Source organism: Scleropages formosus, chromosome 13 (genome assembly GCF_900964775.1).
Source record: "Scleropages formosus chromosome 13, fSclFor1.1, whole genome shotgun sequence".
NCBI classification, from domain to species: Eukaryota; Metazoa; Chordata; class Actinopteri; order Osteoglossiformes; family Osteoglossidae; genus Scleropages; species Scleropages formosus.
In genome coordinates, this window is record NC_041818.1 from 24,853,188 (window position 1) to 24,880,656 (window position 27,469).

Below are 27,469 nucleotides of genomic sequence, written 5' to 3' on the forward strand. Positions count from 1 at the left end.
CTTCAAGACCTCCCTTTGGCAGGCTGTCATGTTTTTACCATTCCTCTTTACCTTTTTAGTACACTTTCAGCAGTGGTAGCATGCAGTGTCTCTCCACCAAAAATGGACAGAACTCTGGCCAGAAAAAACTGACTTCAAACTACAACAAACTGTCACATGTTTTATTTTCAAACAAAAAAACTTGTCCATTTCAAAAAATGGCAAAAACAAAGCTGAAATGGAGATGCAGGCCTGTGTTTGGCTATCGCCAGGTGCAAGTATTACTTTCCCTTGGCGAGGGCACACCAATGGGGCTCACAAGGAATATGAGTGGGAGGGAGGCATCTCACTAAATACCTGATGCATTTTTGTGCAGCCACTTCTTTCATACAACTTGTCACCCAAATCACCACCAAAGCATCCCCCCCCATAAAAAAACCCCAATTGTTATCTGTACCAAAGAGTGGGACCCTCAGCAAAAAAAAAAAAAAAAAAAAAAAAAACCACACAAGGCATTCAGGTGTAGTATTCAACTATGAGTACAGCAAATCTAAACAGAAGATTAAAAGGAAATCAAATTTCTTTGGGCTGTAGTGACATGGCTGACTGAAGGATAAATACCAGACACTTTAACAGTCAGCTGTGTTTTGACACAAGAGAAAAGCAGTTTCTATATTTCTAAACAAAGAAATTTTTCTGACCTCTTTCATAGTCACTTGTAGGTTGACACCTGCCTTGTACACATGGTTTTACATTAGATTTTGTCCCTTTTTTAAAAAAGTATATATATAATAATATACCCAGACAAGTTCCACAAGAAATCACAAGTAGACAGACCCTATTTCAGGGAGTTCCTCCCTCCCCCACAGATTAGAAAATATGGTCCAGTAGGCAGCTGAAGTTGTGTCTACAGAGAGAACATTACACATTTGTATGGAAATTAATCCCAGAATAAGTTTACTTACCCAACATTTTTGATCTACAAAAACATGTCTTTATCCCAAGCTGACTGCAAGCGTTGTTGGGGAGTCTCTGTTGGGGATATGTACATTTATAGATACCACACCTTTTTGAAACAGTCTGCAAGCAGTTTTTAATGGCTCTGATCCCTTCAGTAATTCCCTGAACTCTGGTTTTGACACAGGTATGACAGCTGGTTTGGCTGAGGGGGGTGTAAGTGAGCACACCTGTTCAGAAACTACCTGCAGGTAGAGCCCAGGTGGGTGCAAAGTGATAGCTGGCCACATTAACCCCTGTGGACTTGAGAGATGTTAACAACCACACCTCTGTTTGAAAAAAGTCAGGAGAGGCCCTGGAATACTCATACATCCATGCCTCCATCATATCTGAGATGTTCCTTCACATGCTGAGGTGATACAGCGCTGAGATCTTCAGGACCTACAGCATAGGGGGCTTATTTCACTCCCGTCTAATCCATCTCGTTGGTTCATACAGAAACACAAAGGTGGTCTCAAAAAGGCTTCCACACATTCATAAGTACAAATGAAAAAGGAAAAAAAGTTGTACACCTCCAATAGTAATTCTTCCTAGTCCATCAACCTAGTTTGTTTCCAATGGTTGCCCATGTTCAGTGTATTCTGTTCCGTTTTCTGAGAGCCCCCCATAATAGATACACATATAGCCTCTAAAAAAAAAAAAACCACTGGGGGCATCTCTGTCCTGGAAACGGGTACCTGTAAATTCCTGAGCTTGCCACATAGCCTTTCATGCAGATCTAAACAGTGAATCAACACTTGATTTTAGAAAAAATAAAATTGCCCAATTCATTAGCAAATAAACACAGTATGCAGGATCCTTTCAAATAATATATGCATTGGGGGGCCATCAAGAATGACTTGCATTCTCTTTGTTAAAAAAAAAAAAAAAAACACACCAAAAAAAGTGGAACTCTTCACATCATTACACTCCTCTATGAGGTGTCCACATCAGGCAGGAAGGCGGGTGGTCCATCACCGCTCCATCATGACACAGCATGCCGTAGAGGCAGGGGCAGCCCAAACTGGTTGTCTGCAACTAATTGCCCTTGTTGGTTTGGTGGAGGTCTTGGAGTTTACGGAGAGGTTGCTTATAGATCATGTGATCCTGGAAAGTTCCCTTAAACCATCCTGGTCATGCAAGACAGAGTGCAGTTGACAGAGTAAATGGCAACACTGTTCGCGCTTGTCTCAGTGACAGCGCTGAATTATTGCCTTGCTGTCCAAGTACCAGGAGAAACACGGTTTGTTGCTTGCTCTTCCAAGTATAGCATAAACAGGGTGTGTTGTGTGGTTTGTGTTCATGTAAGGCAGTTTGGTATTTTACGGAGAGCCCAGATACACCTTTCTACTCCCTTCCTTATTTCCGAGCAGCTTAAGAAAAACACTAACGAAATCACAGAGCCCTCAATGTAGACAAGTCCGCTGAACTGTAAAACAGTGTGGTTTTCAACATGTAGTAAAAGAATTTCTCCAAAGAATTATCATTAGACATGTTGGAGTTTCCATTTTTAAATGCTCATTGACCTTTGTCTCAAAATCATTTTTTTTCACCAGAGTTTCTGACTGGCTGGTTCTGTGACGCAAACAATAGCATTGTGAGCTTGTTTGTCATTGTTGGGTATATCGCCAAGTCGGTATTTTTCCATCGCAAATTAAGAAAAAATAAATAAATATGGAAACGGGCTCCCTGCAGTACCGTTGTGCATGGGTGGATTTGTACACAGTTCTTCGAGGAGGAAAAAATGCATTAACTTTTCATTTCAGTGAGTTCATAAAGTTTATAATGTTCCAACTTGTGCAGTTTGTCTCATCCCCCTGGAAGTTCTTCCAATCCCAGTCTTTACTTCCAGAATCTTTAAGACATTCTGACTTCGGTTTCCCATCCTTTGTCATGTACTGGCTTTTGCCTACTACTTCCCCACCCTCAAGCTGTAAGTTTCTTGTGATTAAAATTCACTTGGAACATCATTCCAGTCCTGAACAGATTTTGCTGAGAAAATCATGCAGGGGGTTGTGCAGTCGCAGTGATGATTGCGGTACGAAATGTTTGTCTTAGAGAAACAGAATGATGACGGTAAAACTATGGAATACATCTGTAAGAAGAACAGGGTGGGGTGTGGTGGCATGGTGAGGGGCCAAGTCCTCATTGAGAAACGGGAACAGGACTGAAGGCTCAGAGCTTTTCTGGGGAAGAGACCCAGATGTAGGGGCCTGACTGCTCCTCGATGATGATCTTGATTTTGTTGTAGATTTCTTCTAATGAGTCACCCTGTACAATGGCTGTGAAGCAGAACACAAATAGATGTAAATAAAATTTTACGAGTTAGTTTTCCACATTCCCTTTTCTGCACTGAAACTCCCAAGCATTGTAAGGTAGACTAGAAAGTTTAAACTAGGGCTAGAAAAGAACTACTAAAGAGCTTTTTTGGGCAGCAGGTGCTGTAGTTAAAGCTTTTGCCTTATAATCAGGCAAAGACACACACTCCTCCAGGGTGGAGAAGTTACAGTTCTCACTAGTTATAGAGCAGTTTACCTGTGAAGTACTCGCCAAAGTCCTGCTCCAGCTTCGTAGCCTTGTCAAAGATTTTGCTAGCCTGTTCGTATGTCTGTCTCTTGTTCATTTCCCTATAGAGCAGCACAAGTGATCAGTGTGAGGACAGGCTGCTGCTCTTTAAGTACTTAATTACACAATTGATGTAATACATCAAAAAACAACTGTTTCTCCTACTTGTTACATGTAGTAATCCACAAAGGAAAGTGAACCGTATCAGTTGTTGAGGAAAATGACCCATGGCTGTACAGCCCCAGGTTCAAGATGGAACACTGACATTTTTCTTTTCAGAATTTAATAAACCAGCATTTCACATTTTTTAAGACATTCATAAATGTTTTCATCAAGATGCTTGATGTAACCAGCACAAAACACAATGCTTGGAACTCACATTAATGCCTCAATGGATTTTGGCTTGATGAAAATGGCAATTGGGTAGAGTTGTGCTTGTTGCAGTCGCTTTATGGCATTCCCAGACACATCCAGGATACAGTGTTTACCCTGCAAGGGAAGGATAAAGTAAGAACAGCTGTTCTTCCGACACTAGGGAATCCATGCTGTTGCTGGACATCTAGACTGTTTCACTGTGTTTATGTTGCTCTGTAACTTAAGAACTCCAGGAAATTACACAGCCAGAATGGAGAAGTTTACTGATGCATTACATTACTGCGGTGCTTGCTGGCAGGATAGTGATGCTCAACTTATACCCAGTAGGCAAAAAATTCATTTGCTTCTTGTACATATAAATTCTATGTGGCTTGCAGGAAAAGTGTGGACCGCCTCATACCCGCTCCGCCACAGCTCGGACAGACAGGACGCTAGTCCCATACAGGTTCTCGTTGAACTGGCCCGCCTCGATAAACTTGTTATCTTGTATGTCCTTCTCCATTTGTTCGCGTGATCCCACAAAGTGGTAGTCCTGGCCGTCTATCTCGTTCTCCCGCCTGGGTCGTGTTGTATCTGTCACCAGACACTTTGGTATTACTCTTATGTACAGAAACAATGTCATAATTTCTTTTATAATCATTATGGAGACCCCACACGAGCTTCCCCAGGCATTCCCCATGTTGTTTTTCTGATGATGCCGTGTTGGATTACTTACGTGGGACACAAGATCCAAACTTGTGAGGAAACTCTGAAATGAGGTCATCATTTACTCTATCCTTCATTGGTCCCAGGATGATCACTGGCCTCGTGTAATGAACTACAGACGTGCACAGACACAGAATGTCAAAAGCCAGTAGCACTTTCCAGTGCTCGAGATATTCAACATATCACAAGTGCTGAACGTCTTTCCATTTATCTGCTAAATATTTCATGCAGCGAAAATGGAGCACACTTACTCTCCTGCCGTATCACTGGCTCATAGGATAAAATAGTGTCTTCCTGGCCCTCTGTGAAGGGAAGTTTAAAAAAATTAAAAATAGGCTAAACTGATTACGCACTCCCAGAAGTACCCACATGCTTTTAATAGACCAGAAGATGAAGCAAAATGATACCAGCTACAGCCCTTAAAAGCATCATTACTTCAAAAATGTTTCTTTGAAGGCAGCCAGCGATTCAACTGCAACGAGGCTAAATGAAAGTCAGCGTGTTCCCGCCGTGACCCGTGATATTATCGCAGCAGAACGACGGCGCACCGCAGAGGACGGTAATAAAAGCCGGCTGCACGAGCAACCGAGGTGGGGACTGCCGTCTGGGTTTCATTGGGCCACCAGTGTCCTCCACTGGCCGTTGCAAATGGAGGTACTTACTGGAGCTGCTCTCGCTGTCGCTCGTGTTGGACGTCAGGCATTCTAAGGAAGGGAAACAAAGTTCAAAGTCATAACCGCGATGTTAGAGAAGTGGTCAGAAACGGGTATATCTTGTTCTGCCAAGGGTTTCTACTGTCAAAACTAGTAAGGCTGAGCACAGAGAAAAAAACCCCTGACCACCAGAATTCCTCTTTTAGAGATGGGGAAGGAAAGCCTCAGTGCTGGTGCTGTGCCACACATAGCCAGCTTGTTGCCAGCGATGGGACTCTTTACCATTTCCCTAATGGTGACCCTCATCAAATGACCTTTTGCTCTGGAGCAAGAAGTGAGTATGGTTGGGAAGAATCTTCAGCAGGAAACAGAGGCGATAAGAAACACACAAGCAGGAGGAGAAAACATGATATGGGTTCTTCGTAACCCCCGACTCCTTCTACCCTGTCTACTGATAAGGGCACCAAACCAGCCGACTGCCCCAACAGGTCTGACCTGCTTCAGTAGGTTTTGCAGGGACAGTAATTTAGGTAGCCGCTAGAGGAAACATCTGGAAGTTGGAAACTAGGGAGCCTTGCTGTCGCTCTTCTAGTTTCCTTGGCTCATCACTCTAGGACCCCCTTAGCAGTTGACTGAGTCTGAGTCAATAAGAATTCATTTACGTCACCCTGCAATGACCAAAAACTTAAGAATGGCTCAACAGCTGCTTCTCAGGGTTTGATCTACAGGACCACAGGGAAGGGGTGCCTGCTGCATGCTCACTGAACCCCCCCCAAAAAAAACCCACACACTTACTCATACTCTTTGATCCATAATAGTCATCGATTAACCCCGGGTAGTCCTGAGAGTCCCAACAGGTGAAGGCAGAACCAGAGAAGAGAGCAGACAGAAAGAAGAGAAGTTAGAGAGAGGGCCAGACAGACCAAGGTTTGAGAGCAGCTCTCTCTGGGAGAGACCAACACCCTGTTGCTGTGCTCCTCAGCCCTGCCAAAACACCGCCAAATTAACACAGCTAATCAGAATCCGTTATGGTAACTGAAAAGTGTTAGTTTTCATAACGAGACAAGGGCTGTACTCTTGCTTATGTTAATCTGCTGTATTGGTGCAGTCAACACCATGCCAGCAATATAAGACTAATTTCCCTGCACAACATCCAGGTGTTGGTCCTGACCGCACAGCAACCGCCCCCAGGGTGGAGGAGGACTGGCGGCGGAGGCAGTTGTGAGGAAAGAAGAATGAAAGGATGAAGGATGGAGGTCGCCTGCTCGCCCCGACCAGGTCCGTAACACACACTGATACTCACGTTCCGGCTCAGCCAACTCCTGCACAATGTTCTCCTTGCTCTTGTAAAACGGGAACTTGCGCGAGAGGCTGAAGCTCTTTTTGCGCTTTACTTTGACCAACTGCGGGGCGCGGACACACGGGTGGTGGGAGGGTGATGGAAAGTGCGGGCGAAACAAAAGAAAACAATGGGTTTCAATGCGGCACACAGCACAACCTCGGCCAAACAAAGAAAGTCACGCAAAATAAACAGGAGGAGGAGAAATGGCAATGGAAATGCAAAAACGGATCACAAAACCAAGTGAAAGGAGTGAAATGCTGCCAACCCTCATATAAAAACAATGCGCAAGAACTACGTGGCTCAATGAAACAATCTATGCATTCGTCACATTCTTTCCTCAGCACATCCCAAACAGTGATCCCACACATCGGCAAAGGAAAGGCATTGAAAATAAATGGTTATTTCCTGTGAAGAAGAATAATAATCGTGTCGTCTGCCGAGCAGCTGCACTGTAACACTTTCGTACAAAGTGACAGCTTCCTGTTTACACTTGTGTCATATATGAAGTTACACTGCAGTGCTGTAGAAGCCATTAAGGGACATCGCTCTGGGAATCGGCCACACAGCCTTTTCAGTCACAGGCCCAGTTCCTTAACCACTTCTGCTGCGCTGAGAGGAACTGATGGATGCCTGGACCCACTGATGGGTCCTGACTCCCCTGACTCCCTCCTGAAACACAACCTAGGGCACGACCACTGGGTTCCTCCTGCCAGCTTCGTGTAAACACATAGAAGTGGTCCTTCGTGGAGATCCCACTCACCCGATTGGACTCGATCATACCCGTCCTGGCATGGAATTTCACGGTTTTTAACCGAGCACGTTCCTTCTTCTCGACCCTGCGGACAGGGAAGGAACAGGTGGGATGAGGAGCGGTGACCTCTCGGAACACACAGATTCAGCCCTTCAGCCTTCTAAAGCCTTTCTATAGCATCCAAAGCATAAAGCTCCATTCCTAAAGGAGTGTGTGAGTGTGTACGGCATCGAGCTATGTGACCATACCTCTTCTTGCTGGGGATGACCCCGATTTGCTCGCTCTCCCCGTGCGGAGTGACGAGCCGCGCTTGCCACCACTCGTCGTCCGAGGCATTGATGACGTGCAGGATGTCACCATAGGAGAAGCTCAGGCCCTGACTGGGCAGGCAGCTGTCCCGGCTGCGGTCGTAGTCAAACAGGGCCCTAGGTCGGTGGCGGGGGGTAGTGGGCAGGTAAATACTCTGTGCCACCACTGTGTCCACAAGCAGGCTTTGTTGTCCAGTGTATGACTTCCAGTTTCCACACTTTCTCTGCCCTTTTATCGCAGTATAGCAGCAAGGAACTTCCTGGAGGCAACAACTATTTGACCCCACATCCTGCTCCCTGATTCCACCTTTGGGAGGCATGGTCTCCAGTGTTTACTGCATATACACTTGGTCATCTTTATCCAATGGTTCTTCATTAGACAATCTGATGTCCCTCTCACAAATAATTAATTAAGAAGTTAAATATCTGACAGATCAATTCTCCGAAAGGCAGACCGAAAATCCTGAGTGTAGCTGAAAGTAGTCAAACGCAACCGGAAACGTATGTCAGCAGCAAGGGCAGCGCAAGCACCAACACATACACACACACACAGCGGTTCCATTTGCAGCTATGGCTGCCTTCGACTTTTCTGTTACTTCCTCTCTTTTTCTCCAGTTTATTATTTTTTGTATCGATTACGAGTCCTTCAAGTAACCGCTGTCCATCACAGCATTACTGACTTCAAAATACTGCAAGTTTTTGGCAGAACGGTTGGCAGTGATGCTATTTGCTGCACTGTTACTGAGAAAGTGCTGTTGCAAAGTATGCGAACCCTGTAGAGTTCAACTCGGGGGTTCGCTTTTTTTTTTTTTTTTTTTACACCAACACTACTCGTGTGTTTCTACTACACACACGATTTCCTCTAAAACAATATACGTAATTGGTCATTACACACCTATTGTGTCACATGTGGTCACCGACCACACGGCATACGGTGCCAAAAGCAGTCCGTAGGAAGGTGGACACGTTGTCCGGTCTGGTCTCCGGAACGAGACGAGGACCTAGAAGACCCACCGCACGCATGTACTGGCTCCTTTCTGAAAGGAAGGGATTTGCCTTTCAAAAGCTGCCGATCAGCTGTCGGCTGATGGAAAAAGCTGCCCTGGAGCAACACAGCGCTCCGTTGGGTCTAGAGCTGCGCACCGGCCTCCGCGTCTCGGCACGTGGCAAAGCTTCCTGCTCGGCCGGTTCTCCCACATGCCTGCCGTTGCTCCGCTTCGCCTCCTTTGTACGCCACCGCTCACAATGCGTGCCCTTGTTTCCGAGCTGCGCGGATCATCACGCATCCGCCAGCAGACTGAACAAGAGTCTCCAACACACCTGAGGGGCTCCCACCTCCCACACACAGCTTAGCGTACAAACTCGTGCTGCAAGTGGCTTCGGAGAAAAGGTACGAAGTATGAAAGCGAGAAGCGGTCACCGTGTCTCGGGAACAGGAATCGCAAACCCTCCTTTCCAGTAAATCACCCATAAACACACATCAAATGTTGTGGCCACACCTTTTATTTTTAAATTTATTTAGCCGACACTTTTCTCCACAGCAACTGACAGTATTAAACTGCTTTCAACGATTTAGCCACTTAAACAGCACGGCATTTTATCAATTCAGGGTAAATACTTTGATCAGTGGTACTACAGCAAGTGGTGGGATTTGAACCTGACTCCTTGTAGCGTAGGGCTGCAGCTCTACCCACTACACCACCAGGGGCCCCAAAATAAAGACCCATGGTAGTCAGTTGATCTGCTATGCGGTATGCATGCGGGCACACGCGCGCACGGTCATCGTGTGCCCGGACAAGCCGTGTTTCAGCAGAATGACCTGCAGTCACTGCAGAATTCAGCAAGTTATGACTGTGTTTTTCCAGGAACTGTACTGTCCTCTCTACAGTCATAACTGTACTTCCCAACCCGAGAGTCTTAGAGGAGCAGGTTCGCGCACAAACACACACAGAGCAATTTAAAGGGTTCGCTTTCAATCCATCGTTATCCTAACACACACACGCATACAGAAGAGAACTTGGGCAGTCGGTGTGTCTCAAACTGAGCACCTGCCCCCCGTGGCCATTAACAGGAAGTGACAAGAACATGTGATGACCCCGCCTCTCTCCTGTTTACCTTCGCAGCCCTGATGGGTCCCACAGCGCTAGTAGAGCGCTGGATCCGTGTTTCTCCCCGCGTGATTACGTGCCATGCTGGGCTACACGATGGCAGGCTGTCACTCATTCAGCACACGCACAAAGGAGGACGTATACCTGACATAGAGCGAGCGCTTCTCGCTGGTGCGCAGGGAGCCCGACCCTGAGCTCATGCTGCTGTTCATCATCTGTTCCCGCAGGTCGTGAATCTTGGACTCAAAACGACTGTACTCTGTGGAAACACACACACACACACCTAGTTAATCTACAGTCTGCCCCTCCCCCCCTCGGCACTCAAAGCTCACACTCGCATGACCCAAATGTGCCCCGGGAGACATGGATGTAGGTGCTCTTAGGAACATATTCGGCATCAGATGACACACATACATGTTGCCCTTTCCAAAAAGCTCAGGGTTCAAAGCTGACGCATCTTCGCTGTGTTTTCACAACACTCCTTCTATTGACACCTTCCCAGGGAAAGAATTAACTTTCAAATCAAGCTATTATAAATGCAACACTTCCGAAAGGTCCCTCCTGTGAGCATTCGCAGCGCACTACACGTGGAAAAATTACAAAAATTATTAAAGTCTTATCCTGTGTTTAGCAGTTTAAAAACTGCAGACACACTTGACACTCCCCCAACAAGTGACAGAACACAAAAACTACCCAAGATCACACACAAAAACGGGGGGGGGGGGGGGGGGGACAACATGCACAGGTGAGAAGGAGCCAATCAAAACATAGATGGACCAGGAAGTATCACCGTGCTGCCGCTCCAGCCCGCAGTCGACAAGTAAGCAGATTGTGATCGGTGGCAACACTCCCCCCCCCCACCTTTCCAAAACCCCCACCCAGCTTGCTGGATGAGCAAATAGGAACAGCTGAGACCCAGTCTCACCAGCCACCCCTGTTTAGTAACACCACACTAGGTGGGGTAACCTGACACCTCACTCGCAGTAACCAGGGCGACGCCCAGGTGCTCAGGGCCAGGGAAAGGGGGCGGAGTCACAGAACAAGGGCTGAGAGAGAGAGAGAGAGACGGGGTGGAATGGAATACACACATGCAAGCGGGGAGGAGACTGCAACGCGTGTGCCGGCAACAAACAAATGGGATGACGCACGACTCGAACCGCTTCCTTCCTCCCAACCCCCCCTCTCTGAGCGCGGTGCTCCTCCGGGCACGGAGCTCGAGGTGCGAAGCCAATGCTGACGGCATGCTCCATCTGCCTGTGACCCGAGTCCATGAGGATCGGAACCAGCCTGAGGTCTCCATCACCATCTACTCCCCACCAAGCCCCATAACGGGGGGTTGGGGGGGATGAGCAACCCATGGCGACCGTGCAGTGGATGTGGGGGAAACAGCTGCCGTCTGCTTAATGCGTTTGTGCTGTCGGTAGACAGGAGATGACCAATGAGATACACACACACACACACACACACACACACACACACAGCATCAACCCTTGTTGACAAACACAGAAGTAGTCATTTTCAAACATCCCCTATAGAGGACATTGACAGAAAACTAGGTTGTCTTCCTTTGCAGACACAAGCAGGTCACTTTGGGAAGGAGGTAACAGCAGCAGACCAAGAAGCAGCAAAGCCTGACTGAGTCACAGTGACAGCGCCCACCCCTCACATACCCGCCCATAATATGTGGGGGAGTCTCCTGGACAAGTCCAGCTCGAACCCTGTGCCCCCATGCTGTGAAATGGCTGGTCGGCACATTCTCCTCCTGGTCATTCACATGCGCGCCGAAGAGATCAGTAAAGGGGTTGTCACAGCTCAGCCTCCCTCCGACCCCTCGGCAGGACAACGAAGGACCCTTTTCTAAACGGAGGCCGATGGCTAACAAGGCCAGGCTCACCTCACCACGTTCCCACAGCGGACGTCCCTCTCTGACTAACGGCTATTTCTGGAAAGGTGCGAGATTCATTAAGGGGGAGGTCTGATTGGCTGCCATCGTTCTTGTGCTCCCTGGGAAACAGTCTTCTTCCAAGAGAAAGAGCGGGGCCTGGTTGGGGGGTGGGGTGCAGTGAGAACACCGAACAGCACTACATGGACTGAGTGGTAGAGGGAACATCTACAGAGCATCCGTAATCCAGGGGACCCAGGAGAACCTCACGCCACTCCGTTACTGAGCCGTCACGTTGGTGGGGGGGGGAGTGCGGAGAGAAGCCCCGGATCCGGATTACAGCGATGGAAGCTATGCAGAACATGCCGCAACAGGGAGCTGCCCGTGCCGCATTCCTCTCGTAGTCCGGAGGGACGCCTCCAGTGAAACTCAAAACGCTCACCTGCCCCACGCCGGCGTCACGAGGGCGGCGCACCAACACCCAGGCGCGGGGATCGGTCACCTCACCGACGAACCGTTGTAGGTCGTCCAAACCGTCGGCCTTAAGGATGGGTTGAGAGCCGGCGAGCCACCTGTACGGACGTGCGCGTCGACACTCGACACGCTCAACGGCCAAAACGCTTCTCGAATTGGGCTGTTCGGAACAGGTGAGGAGGAATGGAAGACAAACATTCCGGAAGTTCACCTGAGGTGGTCGTTTCCTAAATCGAAACCAAGACGGTGAAGATGTACAAACCCCATGATCCTCCTGGCAAGGCGACAACCACTCGGGTCTAAAATTAGTCACTTACTTGCACGTCTTCCCGCCTTCATAAGTTCACTGGTTCTCTGGGTGTGATCGCAGCGCCAGGGTAAACTAAGGTGGTAAACTAAGGCGTACCTGCTACGCCAAGATCCTGGAACCTCGTCGAAGTGGGACAAGTCACCGGGAGGCCCGATCATGATGATCATCATCATCATCATCATCATCATCATGCCACCCTTCACGTGCTGCGACGCGTGCGTGCGTGCGGCGGCGTGACGCTACACGTCTTGTACAAACTACAAAGTATCGATCTGTTACGTGACGTAAAGCGCGAACCAGATCGCTGCGAAAATCAAAACGTGTCTTTGCGCCGCTGCTGCACAGCATCGACACACAACAAGAGCGGCGCTTTCTACGGCAGACCTAAATTACAGCGCCGGAACTGCAGCCAAGTTTTCACTTTGACCGAGCGACTGTGTCCGCGTTCACCGGAATCGCGCCGCGCGCTTCACTCACTCACTCATTCTCCCATTCATTCATTCATTCATTCATTCATTCATCAATGCGGTCACGTGACAGCCCTTGCGGCGTTCCCGCTCACCGAGGCTCCGGACGGCCGGGCTCCGCACGCCGCGCTCAGCTCTTCAGACGGACTCCTCGGCGGTGCGGCTTCCACGGCGCGTGAGATCGGAGCGCTACGGCAAATCAGGCATCCATGATCCAGAACACCCCCCGAGATGCAGGAGTGCCCATCCCCCCCACCGCACCACTACTACTCCTCAAAACGTGGTGCTTTATTTCCCCTCCTTTCCTCCTTTGTGTCTTTTTTTTTTTCCCCCTCACTGGTTCTGCGCGAGTACCGCGAACAGATCCCGCCCTCGCGGTTCTCCACCCCCTCCACGACACTTTGCCACCGTCGCTGTAGCGGACACTCCGGCCGCGAGCTCCCCGGCTTCAGCGCTCAACAAAGTGTCCTGGGACTGAGCAGGGAGGGGCGTGGCTAGGAGGAAGGAGGCGTTCCGCTGGGAACGTGAATCCGGCCGCCGCCATCCAATCAGCTCCTGCAGAATACGTCCTACTTTGCATACCGCGCCTTTCTTTGCGGAAACGCTCCTACCTGCCTTAAAGGGCCAGGAGCGGCTAACGCCCTTGGCTCGAGTACTCGACACCACCCAGTATTTAGGCCAGACAGGCAGTATCGCTAAAAAGCGTGTTGGATCAAGAGCTGAAGTGTGGCCTATAAACAGCTTTTCCCCACACAAAACGGCATGTTTAGTAACTTCCGCCACACCAGCTGAGGTTGTTTCATTTAGTTCATATTTATTGGTTGTGATTAATCAATTCTTACGGCACATGAAGATGCAAAGTGGTCAGAAATGACTGTGACCCAAAAACGCATTGTTTCATCCGCAGAGTGCAGGTAACATCAGCAGAGCTGAATAATGGTTATGTTGTCCTTCAGAAGAGCATTGGGAATGAAGTCTGGACAGTGACAGCGCTCAGTTTATCAAAGGGACTCTCACTGATTAAGCACAGATTACAGCAGATTTCCCATGAGCCTCTTTGGCACTCTCACTGAAGAGTGAAGTTGTCCTTGAAGTAAGGACTGTGCCAGATCATGCAGAAAAGATGGAAATCATCTGGTGATTACAGGCACGGTGCCTGCTGCCCTCTTTCCGTCACATCAGTTCATCTACAACCCAGGAGTGCATGTTTTTTCAGCCACCTTTACAAAAAACAAAAAACATCGGGTGTGGCACTGCCCTCCCACCCTCCACGTTTGAATGCTAATGACATCTTGGGAGAAACAAGAGCTGTAGTGATTTCCATGGACTGAAAGTGTTGTCATTCCCTTCGTTCGCTAACACTGAGGATGGGCGATGGGAATGAAGATGAGAGACTGAAGATGCCTGAGGAGACATTCTTCCTACCTTCTGGCCTGTACTGGGCAACGATGGTGACGGTCTGCCCCGCCCTCTTCAGCGCGGCGGCCGCTTGCTCGTGAGTCGCATTCCGCAGGTTCACACCATTCACCTGTGGCAGGGAAGTATGTGACCCCTGGAACACCTGTTTGGCATTTGCTCAGCCTCCCAGACATCACAACCACCCTCCACACCTGGGGGTTTGGATCCACTGCTGTCCCATACACACATTTTATGACAAATTTACCCGTTACGCCTGTTTTTCTTAGAGACGACGCAGAGCTATGTAATCTATACATCTAGATATCTGCATGCGCCATGTATGCCTTTTTACACTGAATATGGTGTGAAATGTCTACAGTTTCTCTCTTTTTCCGAACAAAATCCATTATAAGAACCACACACACACACATGTGGTTGAAAACAGAGGGACAGAAGGGCGTCATACCGAGAGGATGCGGTCACCCCTCCGAAGCTCGCCGCTGAGGTCCGCTGGCCCACCCGCCAGGATGAAGGAGACAAAGATTCCCTCTCCGTCCTCCCCACCCACGATGTTGAACCCCAGGCCTGTGGAACCCTTGTGCAGTACCACCTTCCGGGGTTCCCTGGAGGACAAAGCAAAGATGGGGGGGTGAGATAGCCAGAGGGAGAGGGACAGGTTAAGGGGACCTGGGAGTCTTCCAAAAATATAGATGTACATATATACACATAATCTGCAGAGCATACACACACACACACACACACACACACACACACACAACAAAAGCCCTGTGTGTTTCGCGGGAACCTCCTCTCCCAGGCCTGTATGAAAGTGAACCCTTTCATTCACATCTATCTATAACAATGAGAACTTGATCCATGAAGACCATGTCACCTATAAGGAGCGCCATATATGTCTCACACCCCAGGGAAGGAAACGTGAGCAGGGCTGGGGGTGGGAGGGATGTGGGAGGGGCAGCATCTATAGGAATTACCCCCAGAAAGGGTCTTCTGCCCCATCCGCCCAACCACAGTGGGGTTTGGGGGAGATGCTCATCTGAACACTTCCTTTTTAATGATGATATGAATATGAATCTGCCCTGGGGGGGGTCATCTGCCAGTTCTAGCCCCCTGCTCTATGAGGAGACACACAGAAACACACCTACGCTCATGCGCATGCGAAAACGCGCACGGACACACAAACACACACACGCAGGCATGCACAGCAAGTGGGGGGGCTCCACTCATCCCCGTGCTCGGGTGCACTGCAACGACAGCGCGGTGTTGGCTCCGACCCCAGCCGCCTCGGCCGCAACAGGACATCCCTGGGGAAGCTGTCAAGAGAGCCATGGGGTGGACGCACGGAAACTCCAGCCAAGCCTGCCACACACACACACACACACACACACACACACACACACACACACGCTCGCAGTCTCAGGAAAAAAAACCCATGCAGGTACACCATGCACCATACACACACAGACACCTGCAGAGACACAGAAACACCCTCCAACATGCATACTGTCACCTGCGGACACGTAAGCGTGTGTAAGAGCACATGCGGTACATCTGTGCCGGCACACACAGGGCTCTTAAGAGGCAGGGATCCCCAGCTGTAGTCTACACATCAGCACACACACGTGTGTGTGCGCGGGTGCACCACTGTCTTTGTGCCTGTGTACAGCACATCTCAACCTCTGGCGAAATATATATCATGTATATTTTTCTGAAAGGAAATCTGTCTGCTGAAGAAAAATACATTAATGAGAAACTAATGGGACATTTATTTTCAATCAGTCTGACAGCATCATAAGAACCGGACTGGATCGTACCAGACCGGACCGGACTGGAAATAAACCACTGTTCTCCAGCCCTCATGCTGATCCAGTCCATTTCCATTCTGGTCTACAAAACACACTTTTTTAGTAGAACACACTCATAGTTTGTATTATCTGAACCGCTTCTCCCATACGGGGTTGCGGGGAGCCGGAGCCTAACCCGGGGCGTAAGGCCGGAGGGGGAGGGGACACACCCAGGACGGGACGCCAGTCCATCACAAGGCACCCCAAGCGGGACTTGAAGCCCAGACCCACCAGCGAGCAGGACCCGGTCCAACCCACTGCGCCACCGCACCCCCCAGTTTGTATTATTTCACAGGTTAATCTTTAGCAGATATGGTTATGAATAGAGGCATCACATTTTTTCCATTTTTCCAGTGTTATATTTAGTAAGGCAATTTAGTGTACATGTCTAAAACAAAACAGGACATAAACGCAGCCCCTTAGGAATCCCTTCGCCACCCCCTTCTGGTCACACATGTGCTTCCTTAAGCATTACTCCCCCTGATGGCATAAATTAATAACTGCACTGCTGACAACATTGTGTTGCTGACAGTAACCTGCAGGTGTGATCATTAAAAAGCAGAACACGACTCCTATGAATGAGAATCCGCGTTGCGCCCTCACCCCACACACATACACACACATACACACACACACACACACACACACACACACACAGAGGACTGGCAGAGCTTCCTGTGTGACCCAGCTGGGGCAGTTGGCCCAGCAGCCACCCCATCCCTCCCATCCACACAACCGTTACCTGGGACTCTTCTCCACGAGGAAGAGCAGCTTCCGGCCCGCGTGCTGCGGTTGGACACGCGTGTACGGCACGGAGGACGAGATGTTCACCGTGAACATGGCAGGCTCTGCAGGGCAGCCCAGCTTCTACCCTCACCCCGTGGTTTCGGGCTCCTGCCCCGCTCTACGTCTGTCTCGCTCGTCCCGTCCCGGTGCTGCCGTGTCCCAAGAGCGCTTGCCCGCACACGTGTGTACGTGCACACAGAGGTGTCGGACAACCCTCGGAGCGGCAGCAACCAGCCCTGTCTCTGGATGTGAAGAGGCTGAGACCACCCTCACTGCGAATGACCGAATGACGCCACACGACTAGCTCCGCCCCGGACCCCAACCCGAGTGGCGTGTCCCTCTGGTTTCTTTCACACAGCTAGCTGTCTCTCCTTTGTCATCTGTGCCGAAGCACCGGACCCCTACAGTCCCCCAGCTCTCCCGTCCACCCTCCCTGCCCTCATCGGCCACATGCAAAACTCGCGCTGATGAAGAACAAAATACACAGACGCGCTTTGTGATTCAGTCGTATTTACACTACATACTTATAAATATGAGTCTCAATGAATATATCTTCTAAGGACTTACTGTATATATTAACGTTATAAAATAATTTACACCATATATTGTGAACAACTGAGTGTAAGTTACCACTCAGCTGATAAGAACGTCACAGATGACCAGACGGTGCCTTCTTATCTCTTTGTTTCTATCATGTCTGTATTAATATGTGTGTATTTATTATACGTGTTAGTATTTATGGCTCCAGGACGATGTGTTACACGTGAATCTGGGCAAAGCATGTTTCCTTTCTGCTGCACATCTGTTTGTAGTGAAATGACAATGAAGGTGAACATACGTAACACAGCATCTGGGACAAATCACTCAAAATTGGCCATATAAGAATAGTAACTCCGTGTGTGTGTGTGTGTGTGTGTCACCAGGGGTCAAGATTTCGACACCTTTGTTGAAAGAGAGGAGTGGATTCCAACGGGTGTGAAGTCAGGGATCAGACCTCCATTCCTCCCTTCATCGCCAACAGGAATGTAAACACTTATGGGGCTGTGTGTGTGTGTGTGTGTGTGTGTGTGTGGGAGGGGGTACCAGAGCACTCGCACCCCCGCATCACTGCCCAGCGTCCTCCTGCCCTTGTTTGGTGTCAGCTGGAATTCTCAAGCCCCGACGGCCTGACAGCATACAGCTATGGGCATGGGGTCAATATGTTTCAAAGGAGGGGCCATGAGGTCACATGACCCACCCAACAATACACGCTCTAGGCTCCGTCCTGAAAAGCCAACCCCCCCACCCCCCCGAGAGAGCGGGTTCCTCCCATGATTAGCTGAGCTGTAGCCATCTCCCACAGATCCTCCGTGGACCCCCCGCTCCAGTCACCCGGACGTGCTTTTGCAATCCAACCCATGATGTTGGTGACGGGGGGGTTGTTACTCCTGTACTCCTTGGCTGCACTGACAGCCCATTCTAGGAATTTGAGCATTCCAGGGAAGCTAAGAATAAACTCTCTTTGGTGACTGATACAGTTGCACAGCAGGTAAAACTGTTCTCACGGTGCCTGAGCTGCGCATTTGTGTTTGGGATCGAATCCAACTCCAGGGGTGTGGGGTTTGTTCTGTGTGTCACAAATCAGCATTACCACTATTTCTGTACCTTCCCTCGCTGTGAAAACCATATGCGTGGTTGCTATTGGTTCAAATACGACTCAGTGGTATTTACCCTTCCCCTAATGAGTGATAAAGAGTTTATACCATGGTATTCTGGATAGTTGCCCGTATCATAGAGCATTGTCCTCCTTTGGTAGCCAGCTTAATTAATATTATTCCTCATAAGTAGTGAGGCTTATTATATATAAGTGTTGTCACATATTTAGGTACTTCCCCCCACAGTGCAGTTTCAGAAAGTTGTCCACAACTGTCCCACTGTCCTCACAGCACATTTTTACACTTTTATTTAGCTGGCACTTTTCTCCAAAAGGAGTTACAACATTAAACCGGTTACACTGATGTAACCCTTTATACAGCTGGGTAATTTTTACTGTATCAGTTCGGTGTATTGATAAAGGGCACTGCAGCAGGAGGTGAGACTCGAACCTGGATCCTTCTAGCTCAAAGGCCGCAGTTCTGACCATCATAAATTGTATTGCGGGAGGATCGGCAGGTGTGCGACGCGGGGCAGGGAGATAGAACCCCAGCCCTGGTGACTGAGCACCTTCTCGTTACAAATCCCACCTGTTACACATCTTTGATTGCTGGGAATCACATGGGCGCTGAAATGGTCTTGGGTTCGACAGCAGGTCTCCCGTTCACTCCTTCAACGGGGCTTTTCCACAGACATGACTGCCTTTGAATGTGGCTCCACTAGGCTTCTGAGCGCAGGCCCCTTGCGGGGTGCGAGGGGATGGTAACATCAGCCAGCTGGTCTCTCTCTCACACACACACACACACAAGGCCGATCTCCCAATTTGCTGTGCTCAGGTCCTCGGGGATAAACTCGAGGGCAAACACACAAGTGACTCTGCTGTGGGAGATCCAGAACCAGCCGTGCTCCTTTTTTTGCAGCCCCATGGCCTCATGGGTATTCTAGATCCATGATCTATGACACTCATATCCCAAATCACAAGTAGGGTGTAAACATCTATGTTTCTGTGAACTGGATTTTCTTGCACCAAACCAGTGTGGGTGTTTGTGTAAATGACCCTAAGAGTAGCGTGGTCAAACTCTGGTCAAAGCTGCTGCCTTTGGACCCTGAGGTCACAGGTTTGAATCTCAGCTCTAGCTGCAGTGCCCTTGAGCAAGGAAGGTACTTACCCTAAACAGCTCCAGTAAAGTTACCCAGCTGTATAAATGGGTAAATAATTGTAGGTAACTTAACACTCCAAGTCACTGTGGAGAAAAGTGTGAGCGAGATGAGTGCGGAGTGTGTGTGGAACACACGAGATTTGGATCCACAACCTGTCTGTCTCTCTGCCTGTTTGTCACACTGCGCACATCCTGTTAAACCAGTACAGTGACATACAAAGCACAAAGACACACACACACACACAACAGAAACACAGTTACTAATGAGGACACACTGGTAGGAATGCTGTTTACACAAAGAAATAGGAGAGATGACATTCCGGGAGATGGTGTCAATCATCACAAATGAAACAGCTCATGCCGACACACAGAATCCCCTGGGAAGACTCACGTGACGTGTGCGTGATCCCGTGGTCATTACACGTTACACCACACGTACACAGATACACACTGACAGTGAAAGGGCGCACACGCTCTGCGGTCAGCTGTTTCCAGAGCTGGATGTGTCAGGGAATGTCGCCGTGCACCGGGCGGCTGTGGGTTTAGGTCCCTCCGTTCACTGACGCGTCAGCCGTCTGCCCGTCAGCATCAACGGCGCTCCTGCCGATGGCCGTGATCGAACTGGAAACCAAAGTATGTTCTAGCAGAAAATTGCACCGAACTCCCACTCTCAGGTGTATCGCAGAGTGAGCTGGCCCCTCGTGTTCCAAGATAGAACCTTTTTCCAGTTTGTTTATATTTAACCGCATTTTGTACGCTCATCTATTTTGTAGAAGACCCATTTGGTGCTAGGAATGTGACCTGTATTTACAGGGCCAGCCGACAGGGGGCAGTAAGAAGCACCATGCAGAATATGAGTAGTAGGACCACCTGAACTCAACCGCCCCCCCCGCAGTGTTCGCAGCGTGCATCCGGTGTGCGTGAGTGCTGACGCTGCTCATGTTTATGGGACGAACGCATCAGCAATGAGCACTGAACTGAATCTGATGAATCTGCACTCATGGGGGGGACACGTCTTAATTTTCACTTATTATAAATCGGTTTTAAAGTCGCTTCAAGTTAAAAATATTCAAGGTCTGTTTTGTGTTTATTACCGTTATACATATCTGACATTTCTTACCTAAACAGAACATAAATGGAGGGATATTTGTTTTATTAAGTTTTATTGCAACTTAGTGAAAGTGGCTTTCGACTTGTGAACAAATCGAGTTACAAACAGACTTCCGTTCGTGGCTGTGTTCGAAAGCAGAGGAGCCAGGGCACAGGGCAGCTCTTTTACTGGTAATAATGTAACTCCTTTCCCTTGTAATAGTGAACATACTGGTGAACAGGCAGACAGACACGGGCACAGACCCAATGCCCGCGCGGTGAGAGACACACAGAGCTCCTTCAAGAGCGCCCTCTTTACACAGTGTGGGAAAAAATCACGTGTCACATGTCTCCGCAGACAGACTGTGGCCTGCGGACATGCAGATGCGCCCACAGGAGTGCCCACGTACACACGCACGGAGACGAGACGGACACGCACGTGCACACACAGACACGACGGGGACGGCGAGTCGCGATGCGCACATGCCGGCGCATACGCGCGCACACCACAGGCAGAAGCACATTCCGAAAGCGGGACCGGAGGCCGGGCTGGGGCTGAACTGGGAAGCGGCTCTCGGGCACCACAGCCCCGCGCGCATCAGTGAGGGGGCTATAACAAGCAAGCCCCACCCCCCCCCCTTCTCTGTGCTGCCCCCTGCTGCCACACAGTTGCCTAGCGACCAGTGGGTGGCAGGACAGGAATGCTGGGAAGAGCGGGCAGGCGTTGCACAGGCGGGCGAAGCACAGCGTGTAGCTGGGGGGGTAGGGTAGCGGCTCGGAGGCAGTACCTGCCGGAGTAGAGAGCTGGGCCGTGGCGCAATGGGGTGGGGATGGGACAGACCCCCCCATCCCCGCTGTAGAGGAAGGGGGAGGGAGGGAGGCTGACGTCCTCCGCAGGTTTGTGGATGATGCTGTACGTGGGCTCGGCCCTAGTCAGGGGTGGGAAGGTACACAGTCACACGGTGAAGGGCACATTCCCACGGATTGACCCCTCCGTGGCCCCGCCCCCTGGACCACCCCCGAACAGGTAGCCGCCTGCACGCGTGGGGTCGGTGACCAGCCGCGTGATCCGAGCAGCTCGATCTGCGACTGCAACTCAAGGGGTCACTCCTAGATCCGGTGCTGCGGTTCGATTCGCACGAACCCCCCCGGGGGACCGCCTCCCGCCAGACCTGCGCGACGGAGGCGTCGCCCCGCGGAAACCCAGCAGACTCCCGCAAAGGGCCACTCCCTGCACCCCGAGAGCTCCTTCGGCCAACATCCAGCTTCTCTGCCGCTCCTTTTCCGACACGCGAGCGCTCGCGGTCAAGCGCGGTCCGCAAACAGTGGCCCCTCACACTCTTGCTCTAAATTACAGCTATTCGTGTGAACAGCGTAACAGTAATAAAATAGTGATACAGAGCAGTGAGGACAACACACACGTACGTGGGGGGGGGGGGGGGGCAAACACACGCGCTCCCACTGGGTAGGTAGGAACGCGAACGAAGGCACGGGGGTACTGCCCGCTCACCTGGTGAAGTCGTCGTCCGCCAGCATGTGCCGTGGGATGGGCGAGTAGCGCGGGGGCGTGACCTGCGCCGGGGGCTGGTACAAGGGTTTGGGTTCGCCCATGTAGGCCATGGCGGAGTGGTGACCCACATGGTGACCCACGTGGTTCTCGACCGTGGTGGGGAAGGCTGCAGGGAGGGCGAGACCAGTAGACAGAAAAGGAGGGAGGGTTTCAAAGCACAGAATGACACGGGCTGCTGAGCTGGGGGGGGGGGGTCGGATGGGGGATCTGGGTCCTTCCTGCGCTGCACTTTGCCTGCTCCCACACACACACACACACACACACACACACACACACACACACACACACACTCACACGCACATAGTCGATGTGTGTTCAGCCCATGTGGGTGTGGAAGGTCCGCTTGGCAGCTTCTGCTCTGAGTGGGAGCAACATGCAGCTGCAGTGGATGCAGTGTGTGTTTGTGTTGTGGGCGCTTTGTGCTGTGTGTGTGCCTTGTGGGAGTGTGTATCTACGAGCAATCTGGGACGGCTACTACGAGTGCGTTTGTGTGTGAAACGCCTTGTGGAGGTATGGGTGTTTGTGTGCCTTGTGGGTAGCTGGGCTTGTGAGTGTGTGTGAGCGTGAGGGTGTGACTGTAAAGTGTGTGTGTGTGTGTGGTTCCCATGGGAGCTGCAGGAGGAAACATTGAGGGACAAGTGTGTGAGCAGGCTGTGGGGAGACGGGATGGGACCCTAACAGCTAGACGCGTGCGCGCACGCACACACACACACACACACACACACACACACACACACACACACACACACGGGGAGGGGGGAGGAGGAGCAGCAGAAGGAGCTACGTACTACTGGAGTAGTCTGGCGGGGCGTACATGTCGTTGAGGTGCGAGGGCCCCGGCTTGGCCACCTTCAGGTACACCATGTCCGAGGTGTTCTTCAGCGCCGCCACGGCCTCCTCGTGCCGCACGTCCTGCAGGATGATGTTGTTCACCTGCGCGGAAACACACACGTGTCACGTGTCACGAGATCAGATTGCAAAGCAATTAATTGTACGGTTTAGCTGTTTCCACGTGCATGTTGCACGCATGTGTCCGTGTGTGCGTGTCTACGTGTGCTGCTGCGTGTGTGTGCGCGGGGTGGGCGGCAGGCCGAAACGGTCCACGCGCAGGTCGTCTCCCAGCGCTGCGCGTGTGTTGCTCCAGCTGGGTGCTCTTACAGCCAGGAGTCGGTCCCCGGTCTGCAGGCGGCCGTCCTTCTGCGCAGCCCCGCCCTCGATGATCTTGGTGATGTAGATGCTGTTGTCGCCGGGGATGTGCTGGTTCCCGATGCCCCCGGCGATGCTGAACCCGAGTCCTGAGAGCAGAGAGGCGAGGACGGCGTCAAGCGGCGATCGAGACAGCGCGTGCACGCGCGTGCGTGGGTGTGTGTGCGAGTGTGTGTGAGCGGGCGTGCGGGTGCGCGCTCCGCCTCACCCTTGGGCCCTTTCAGCAGGTTGACCTCCAGCACGGTCTCCGGAGGGGTGTGTCTCCTCCTCACCAGCAGCCGCACCACAGGCCCCGCCTCCTTGAGCGCCTCCACCGCTCGGCTGTGCAGCACCTCGGACACGTCCACGTCGTTGACCCGCAGCACGCAGTCGTTGACCCTGGTGGAGAGGAGTCGCGCCGCAGCTTCTCATCGACGGCGCCCCCATGTGGCCGGGAGGCCGAGGGCACCGCCGACTGGCTGCTCCTTACCGTTACGCCAAAATACATCGTGTATCAAAACACGGGTGATTTTTACAGCGTTTTTTACTTTTAAATCATCATTTCTTTTATCGCCAGTCTTGTGCTAACTGAGGACTAAGGGCTGGAAGCAGCATGTAAACACCGTGTGGCTCCAGGTGCGGCGCTCACCCCAGCCTGCCGTCCATAGCGGCCGCCCCCCCAGGGATGATCTTGGTGATGAAGATTCCAGGGTCATCCGGAATGTGGGGGTTGTCGATCCCGCCGGCGATGCTGAAGCCCAGACCAGAGTTGCCCTGCAGTGGGATGTGTGGTGAAGGTGGGGGGGTGAGCAGGACACGGATGTTGGAGATGCTCTTCCTGCTTCTTTTACCTCCGTCCCTGTGCCTCTCCCCTCTCCCGCTCAGCCCGGCTCCCAAATACGACAGCCAAGAAACTGCTCCGCTTTATTAGCGTTCATAATTAATGAGAACCAGTCTCAACGCGTTAGGATGTCGACCCACGGGGGGAGGGGGGGGGGTGAGCAAACCATCCCGGACAGCGACGACCGGGACGGAGAGGGCAGAGGGACCGCCAACCAAACACTCTTTGGTGTCACAGGACTTTTAAAGTAGAATTTAGCTGAACGCCCAACAGGCCACCATGCATCAAGTGCCTCTTGGGGTGGGGGGCAGATGGAGGGGGGGGGGGCACAGAGGAATACTAAGAGACGAAGGAGGGAGGGGCATCCTGCACCCACCAGGCCTGAAAGAGCGTCCTGATGCAGACAGCATTTCCTGGTCCTAAGAACAACACAGCGCCCCCTTGTGGACAGCAATCAAACTCCCAGAAATCCCGGCTGCCGCCTCAGCCCAACTTCGCTGACAGCGCGCGGCACGCTGACTCATTACAAAGCTGACACGGCGATAATTATTGTAAAGCAGAAGTGCTCATAATTACCCTCTCCAAGATGATCTCTTCATACTTGTACATCCCATCGCTCCCATTCACCTGCAGCAAGGAAACAGGCATCGCCATGGCGATGTCAAAAACAAAAATCAGGAAGGAACAGTTCATCAATCTGGATCCAAAGAGAGGATATAAATAATTAGGTGGCAAGGAAGCAGACAGTGTGAAGCGAATGGAGCGCAACTGTTGTGATGTGATAATTAGCCGCATTCTCCGCTGAACAGCCATAGTCGTACACATCGAAAATGAAGGCGAGAAAAATCCTTCAAGGAGACATATGCATAAATGCATTTTTCACGTTTCAAATAAACTGCAGCGTACGCTGAGTCCGTGAGGATGGTGACATGTGACGGAACTGTCCGGTGCAGCGGACCACGGCTATCACAGGTGTTGATTTGAAAAGCGCAGCCAATGAGTGAGCGGGCGAGTGAGAGAGAGAGAGAGAGAGAGAGAGGGGAGGCACTTACATAAGGACCAGCATCCAGGGAGTCTGCGTTGACAATGATGGGAGGAGGGTTTGCCTGTGAAAAGGGGGAAGAGACACACTGTAGCTGAATGAAGTCCCAAAGCACATGAAATATTTCTGTCATATTTATTTTACTGCAGTTTGTCCTCTCTGAGATAGACGGAAACTGCCGCGGTTCCCCGTACGTACAGCTGGGTGTTTACTGAGGGGCGTCTTGTTCAAGGGGACGGTCCCCGGGTCCCGGAACTGACAGAACACTTCGGTCACAAGTGACGAGTCCAGTCGCGGTACCTCTGTCGCCGTGGATGTGCTCGAGTAAAAGGTCGGTGGTGCTAATAAATCTGTTTCGGTTATGGGCGACAGCAAACGGGGACCTAGTGTGCGGAAATAGACCGTGTTCCATGTGGTCTGGATGTATCTGGATTGATCATGTGGCCCAGTGGGGGGGTGGGGGGTTTGGGGGTTCAGCCACAGGGGCACACCAAGCCCAACATCTACAGTGCAGGATGGATTAACCCTAATGGTAACCCCCTAATGGTAACCCCCTAGCCCTAATCATAACCCCTTAACCTGAATACTAACCCTAACCCCTAACCCTAACCCTAATGGTTACCCCCAATCCTAAGCCTAACCCTAATGGTAACCCCCCGAACCCTAATCATAACCCCTTAACCTGAATACTAACCCTAACCCCTAACCCTAATGGTTACCCCCAATCCCAAGCCTAACCCTAATGGTAACCCCCCGAACCCTAATCATAACCCCTTAACCCGAATACTAACACTAATAGCTGGGTACACACAGATACCGCATGAGAAGACTCCCAAACTTTTTAAATACTAACACATCAAATACGCAGACGAGGTCTGAAACCGAACCACAAACGTCAGACACGCAAAATCCTCCGCAGATAAAGTGAAAACAGTAAAAAAAGGTTCGATCCAGGTTGGCGGGGGGGGGTGGCGCTAGCATGTGCCATAGCACAAGCCCAGCTGTGCTCGTGATCCTCGTCCCTGAAACGCGACCGTGCTGACCGTTCACCCTGGGGTTGGGTAGGGGCGCTGGTGGCGCGTGCCCGTCCTGTCTCCCCACGGTCTCCTCGCTGGCCCCACAGACCTGTTCCCATCTGTTCTCATCTCTTCTCTACTTTTACATAACTGCGCGGCGCAGCCCCGCCCACCCCGACCTCCGCCACCGCGTCAAACATAACGAGCCACCTTCTCAGGACGCCCGACCCCGTTAGCGCCCAGGTGAGGTGATGGGATTTGACGGCGGGACAGGTGACTAAGCGTGAAAGTACAGTCACATCTATTTTTGATGTTTCAAACATTACCAGGCACATGTATCGCTGGATATTTAATATGCAGATGCAATCAATGAGAGCTGTTTGTAAGTGTATTACATCATCGACAATTGTAATTTGTAACCGTATTACAGAGAAAGCAGCCTACACACACACACACACACACACACACACACACACACACACAATACACAGAGAGATAATGTGTGAGAGGGCGCAGGAGTGTGTCAACTGTCAGAATGTGCGATTTGCTGATTATGGCTTCAATCTGATTGTGTGTCTGTTAGGACGTCGGTTATGATGCGCCGTTGTCCATGCGTCAGCCGCCGGGACAGAGTGTCGGAGCCTCACGAGCCTTGTGGGATGTCTGGGTGTTTGGTGAGAACTGTCCATCGCCCCCCCCCCGACGCACACCGTGTGCTCCATTAAGCCATTAATCCGGCTCCATGGCAGATGTTCACACTCCGGGGACCTGCTCTCCGGCGTCGGCATCGCAGGCCGAACCCCCCGTCTCGCACCCCGCTCGCCCCTGAGGCTGAATTACGTCACACTCAGCAGCACCAGCAGGTGGAGCAGCGATAAAGGGGCTGGACTTGGGACCCGAAGCAAGGAGCTTCACCTTTACCGCCTACGGCAAAACATCCAGCTGTTTAAAGAGGTGTCAGAGGTGGTCAGCA

At 51.1% G+C, this 27,469-nt stretch overlaps 1 protein-coding gene across 5 annotated transcripts in view; it reads right to left on the minus strand.

Moving 5' to 3' along the window:
* Positions 1-665: 665 nt before the first annotated feature.
* The window catches only part of dlg3 (discs, large homolog 3 (Drosophila)), a 42,379-nt gene continuing 15,575 nt past the window's right edge, over positions 666-27,469 (minus strand). The window contains exons 2-22 of one of the 5 annotated variants that reach the window (XM_029257392.1): positions 25,491-25,544; positions 25,015-25,065; positions 24,247-24,371; positions 23,827-23,996; positions 23,571-23,707; positions 23,201-23,345; positions 22,353-22,536; positions 21,631-21,771; positions 14,780-14,936; positions 14,341-14,443; positions 9,927-10,041; positions 7,615-7,791; positions 7,376-7,451; positions 6,577-6,676; positions 5,283-5,324; positions 4,872-4,922; positions 4,631-4,732; positions 4,316-4,488; positions 3,920-4,029; positions 3,511-3,602; positions 666-3,257 (exon numbers count right to left, since the gene is read on the minus strand). In XM_029257392.1, coding sequence (XP_029113225.1) covers positions 3,151-3,257; positions 3,511-3,602; positions 3,920-4,029; positions 4,316-4,488; positions 4,631-4,732; positions 4,872-4,922; positions 5,283-5,324; positions 6,577-6,676; positions 7,376-7,451; positions 7,615-7,791; positions 9,927-10,041; positions 14,341-14,443; positions 14,780-14,936; positions 21,631-21,771; positions 22,353-22,536; positions 23,201-23,345; positions 23,571-23,707; positions 23,827-23,996; positions 24,247-24,371; positions 25,015-25,065; positions 25,491-25,544 — 2,412 coding nt within the window. In that variant the 3' untranslated portion in view covers positions 666-3,150. Of the gene's footprint in view, positions 3,258-3,510; positions 3,603-3,919; positions 4,030-4,315; positions 4,489-4,630; positions 4,733-4,871; positions 4,923-5,282; positions 5,325-6,068; positions 6,115-6,576; positions 6,677-7,375; positions 7,452-7,614; positions 7,792-9,926; positions 10,042-12,455; positions 12,773-13,010; positions 13,503-14,340; positions 14,444-14,779; positions 14,937-21,630; positions 21,772-22,352; positions 22,537-23,200; positions 23,346-23,570; positions 23,708-23,826; positions 23,997-24,246; positions 24,372-25,014; positions 25,066-25,490; positions 25,545-27,469 lie in introns of those variants that run through there. The other 4 variants (XM_018733562.2, XM_018733561.2, XM_018733564.2 and 1 more) reach the window with 4 other exon arrangements.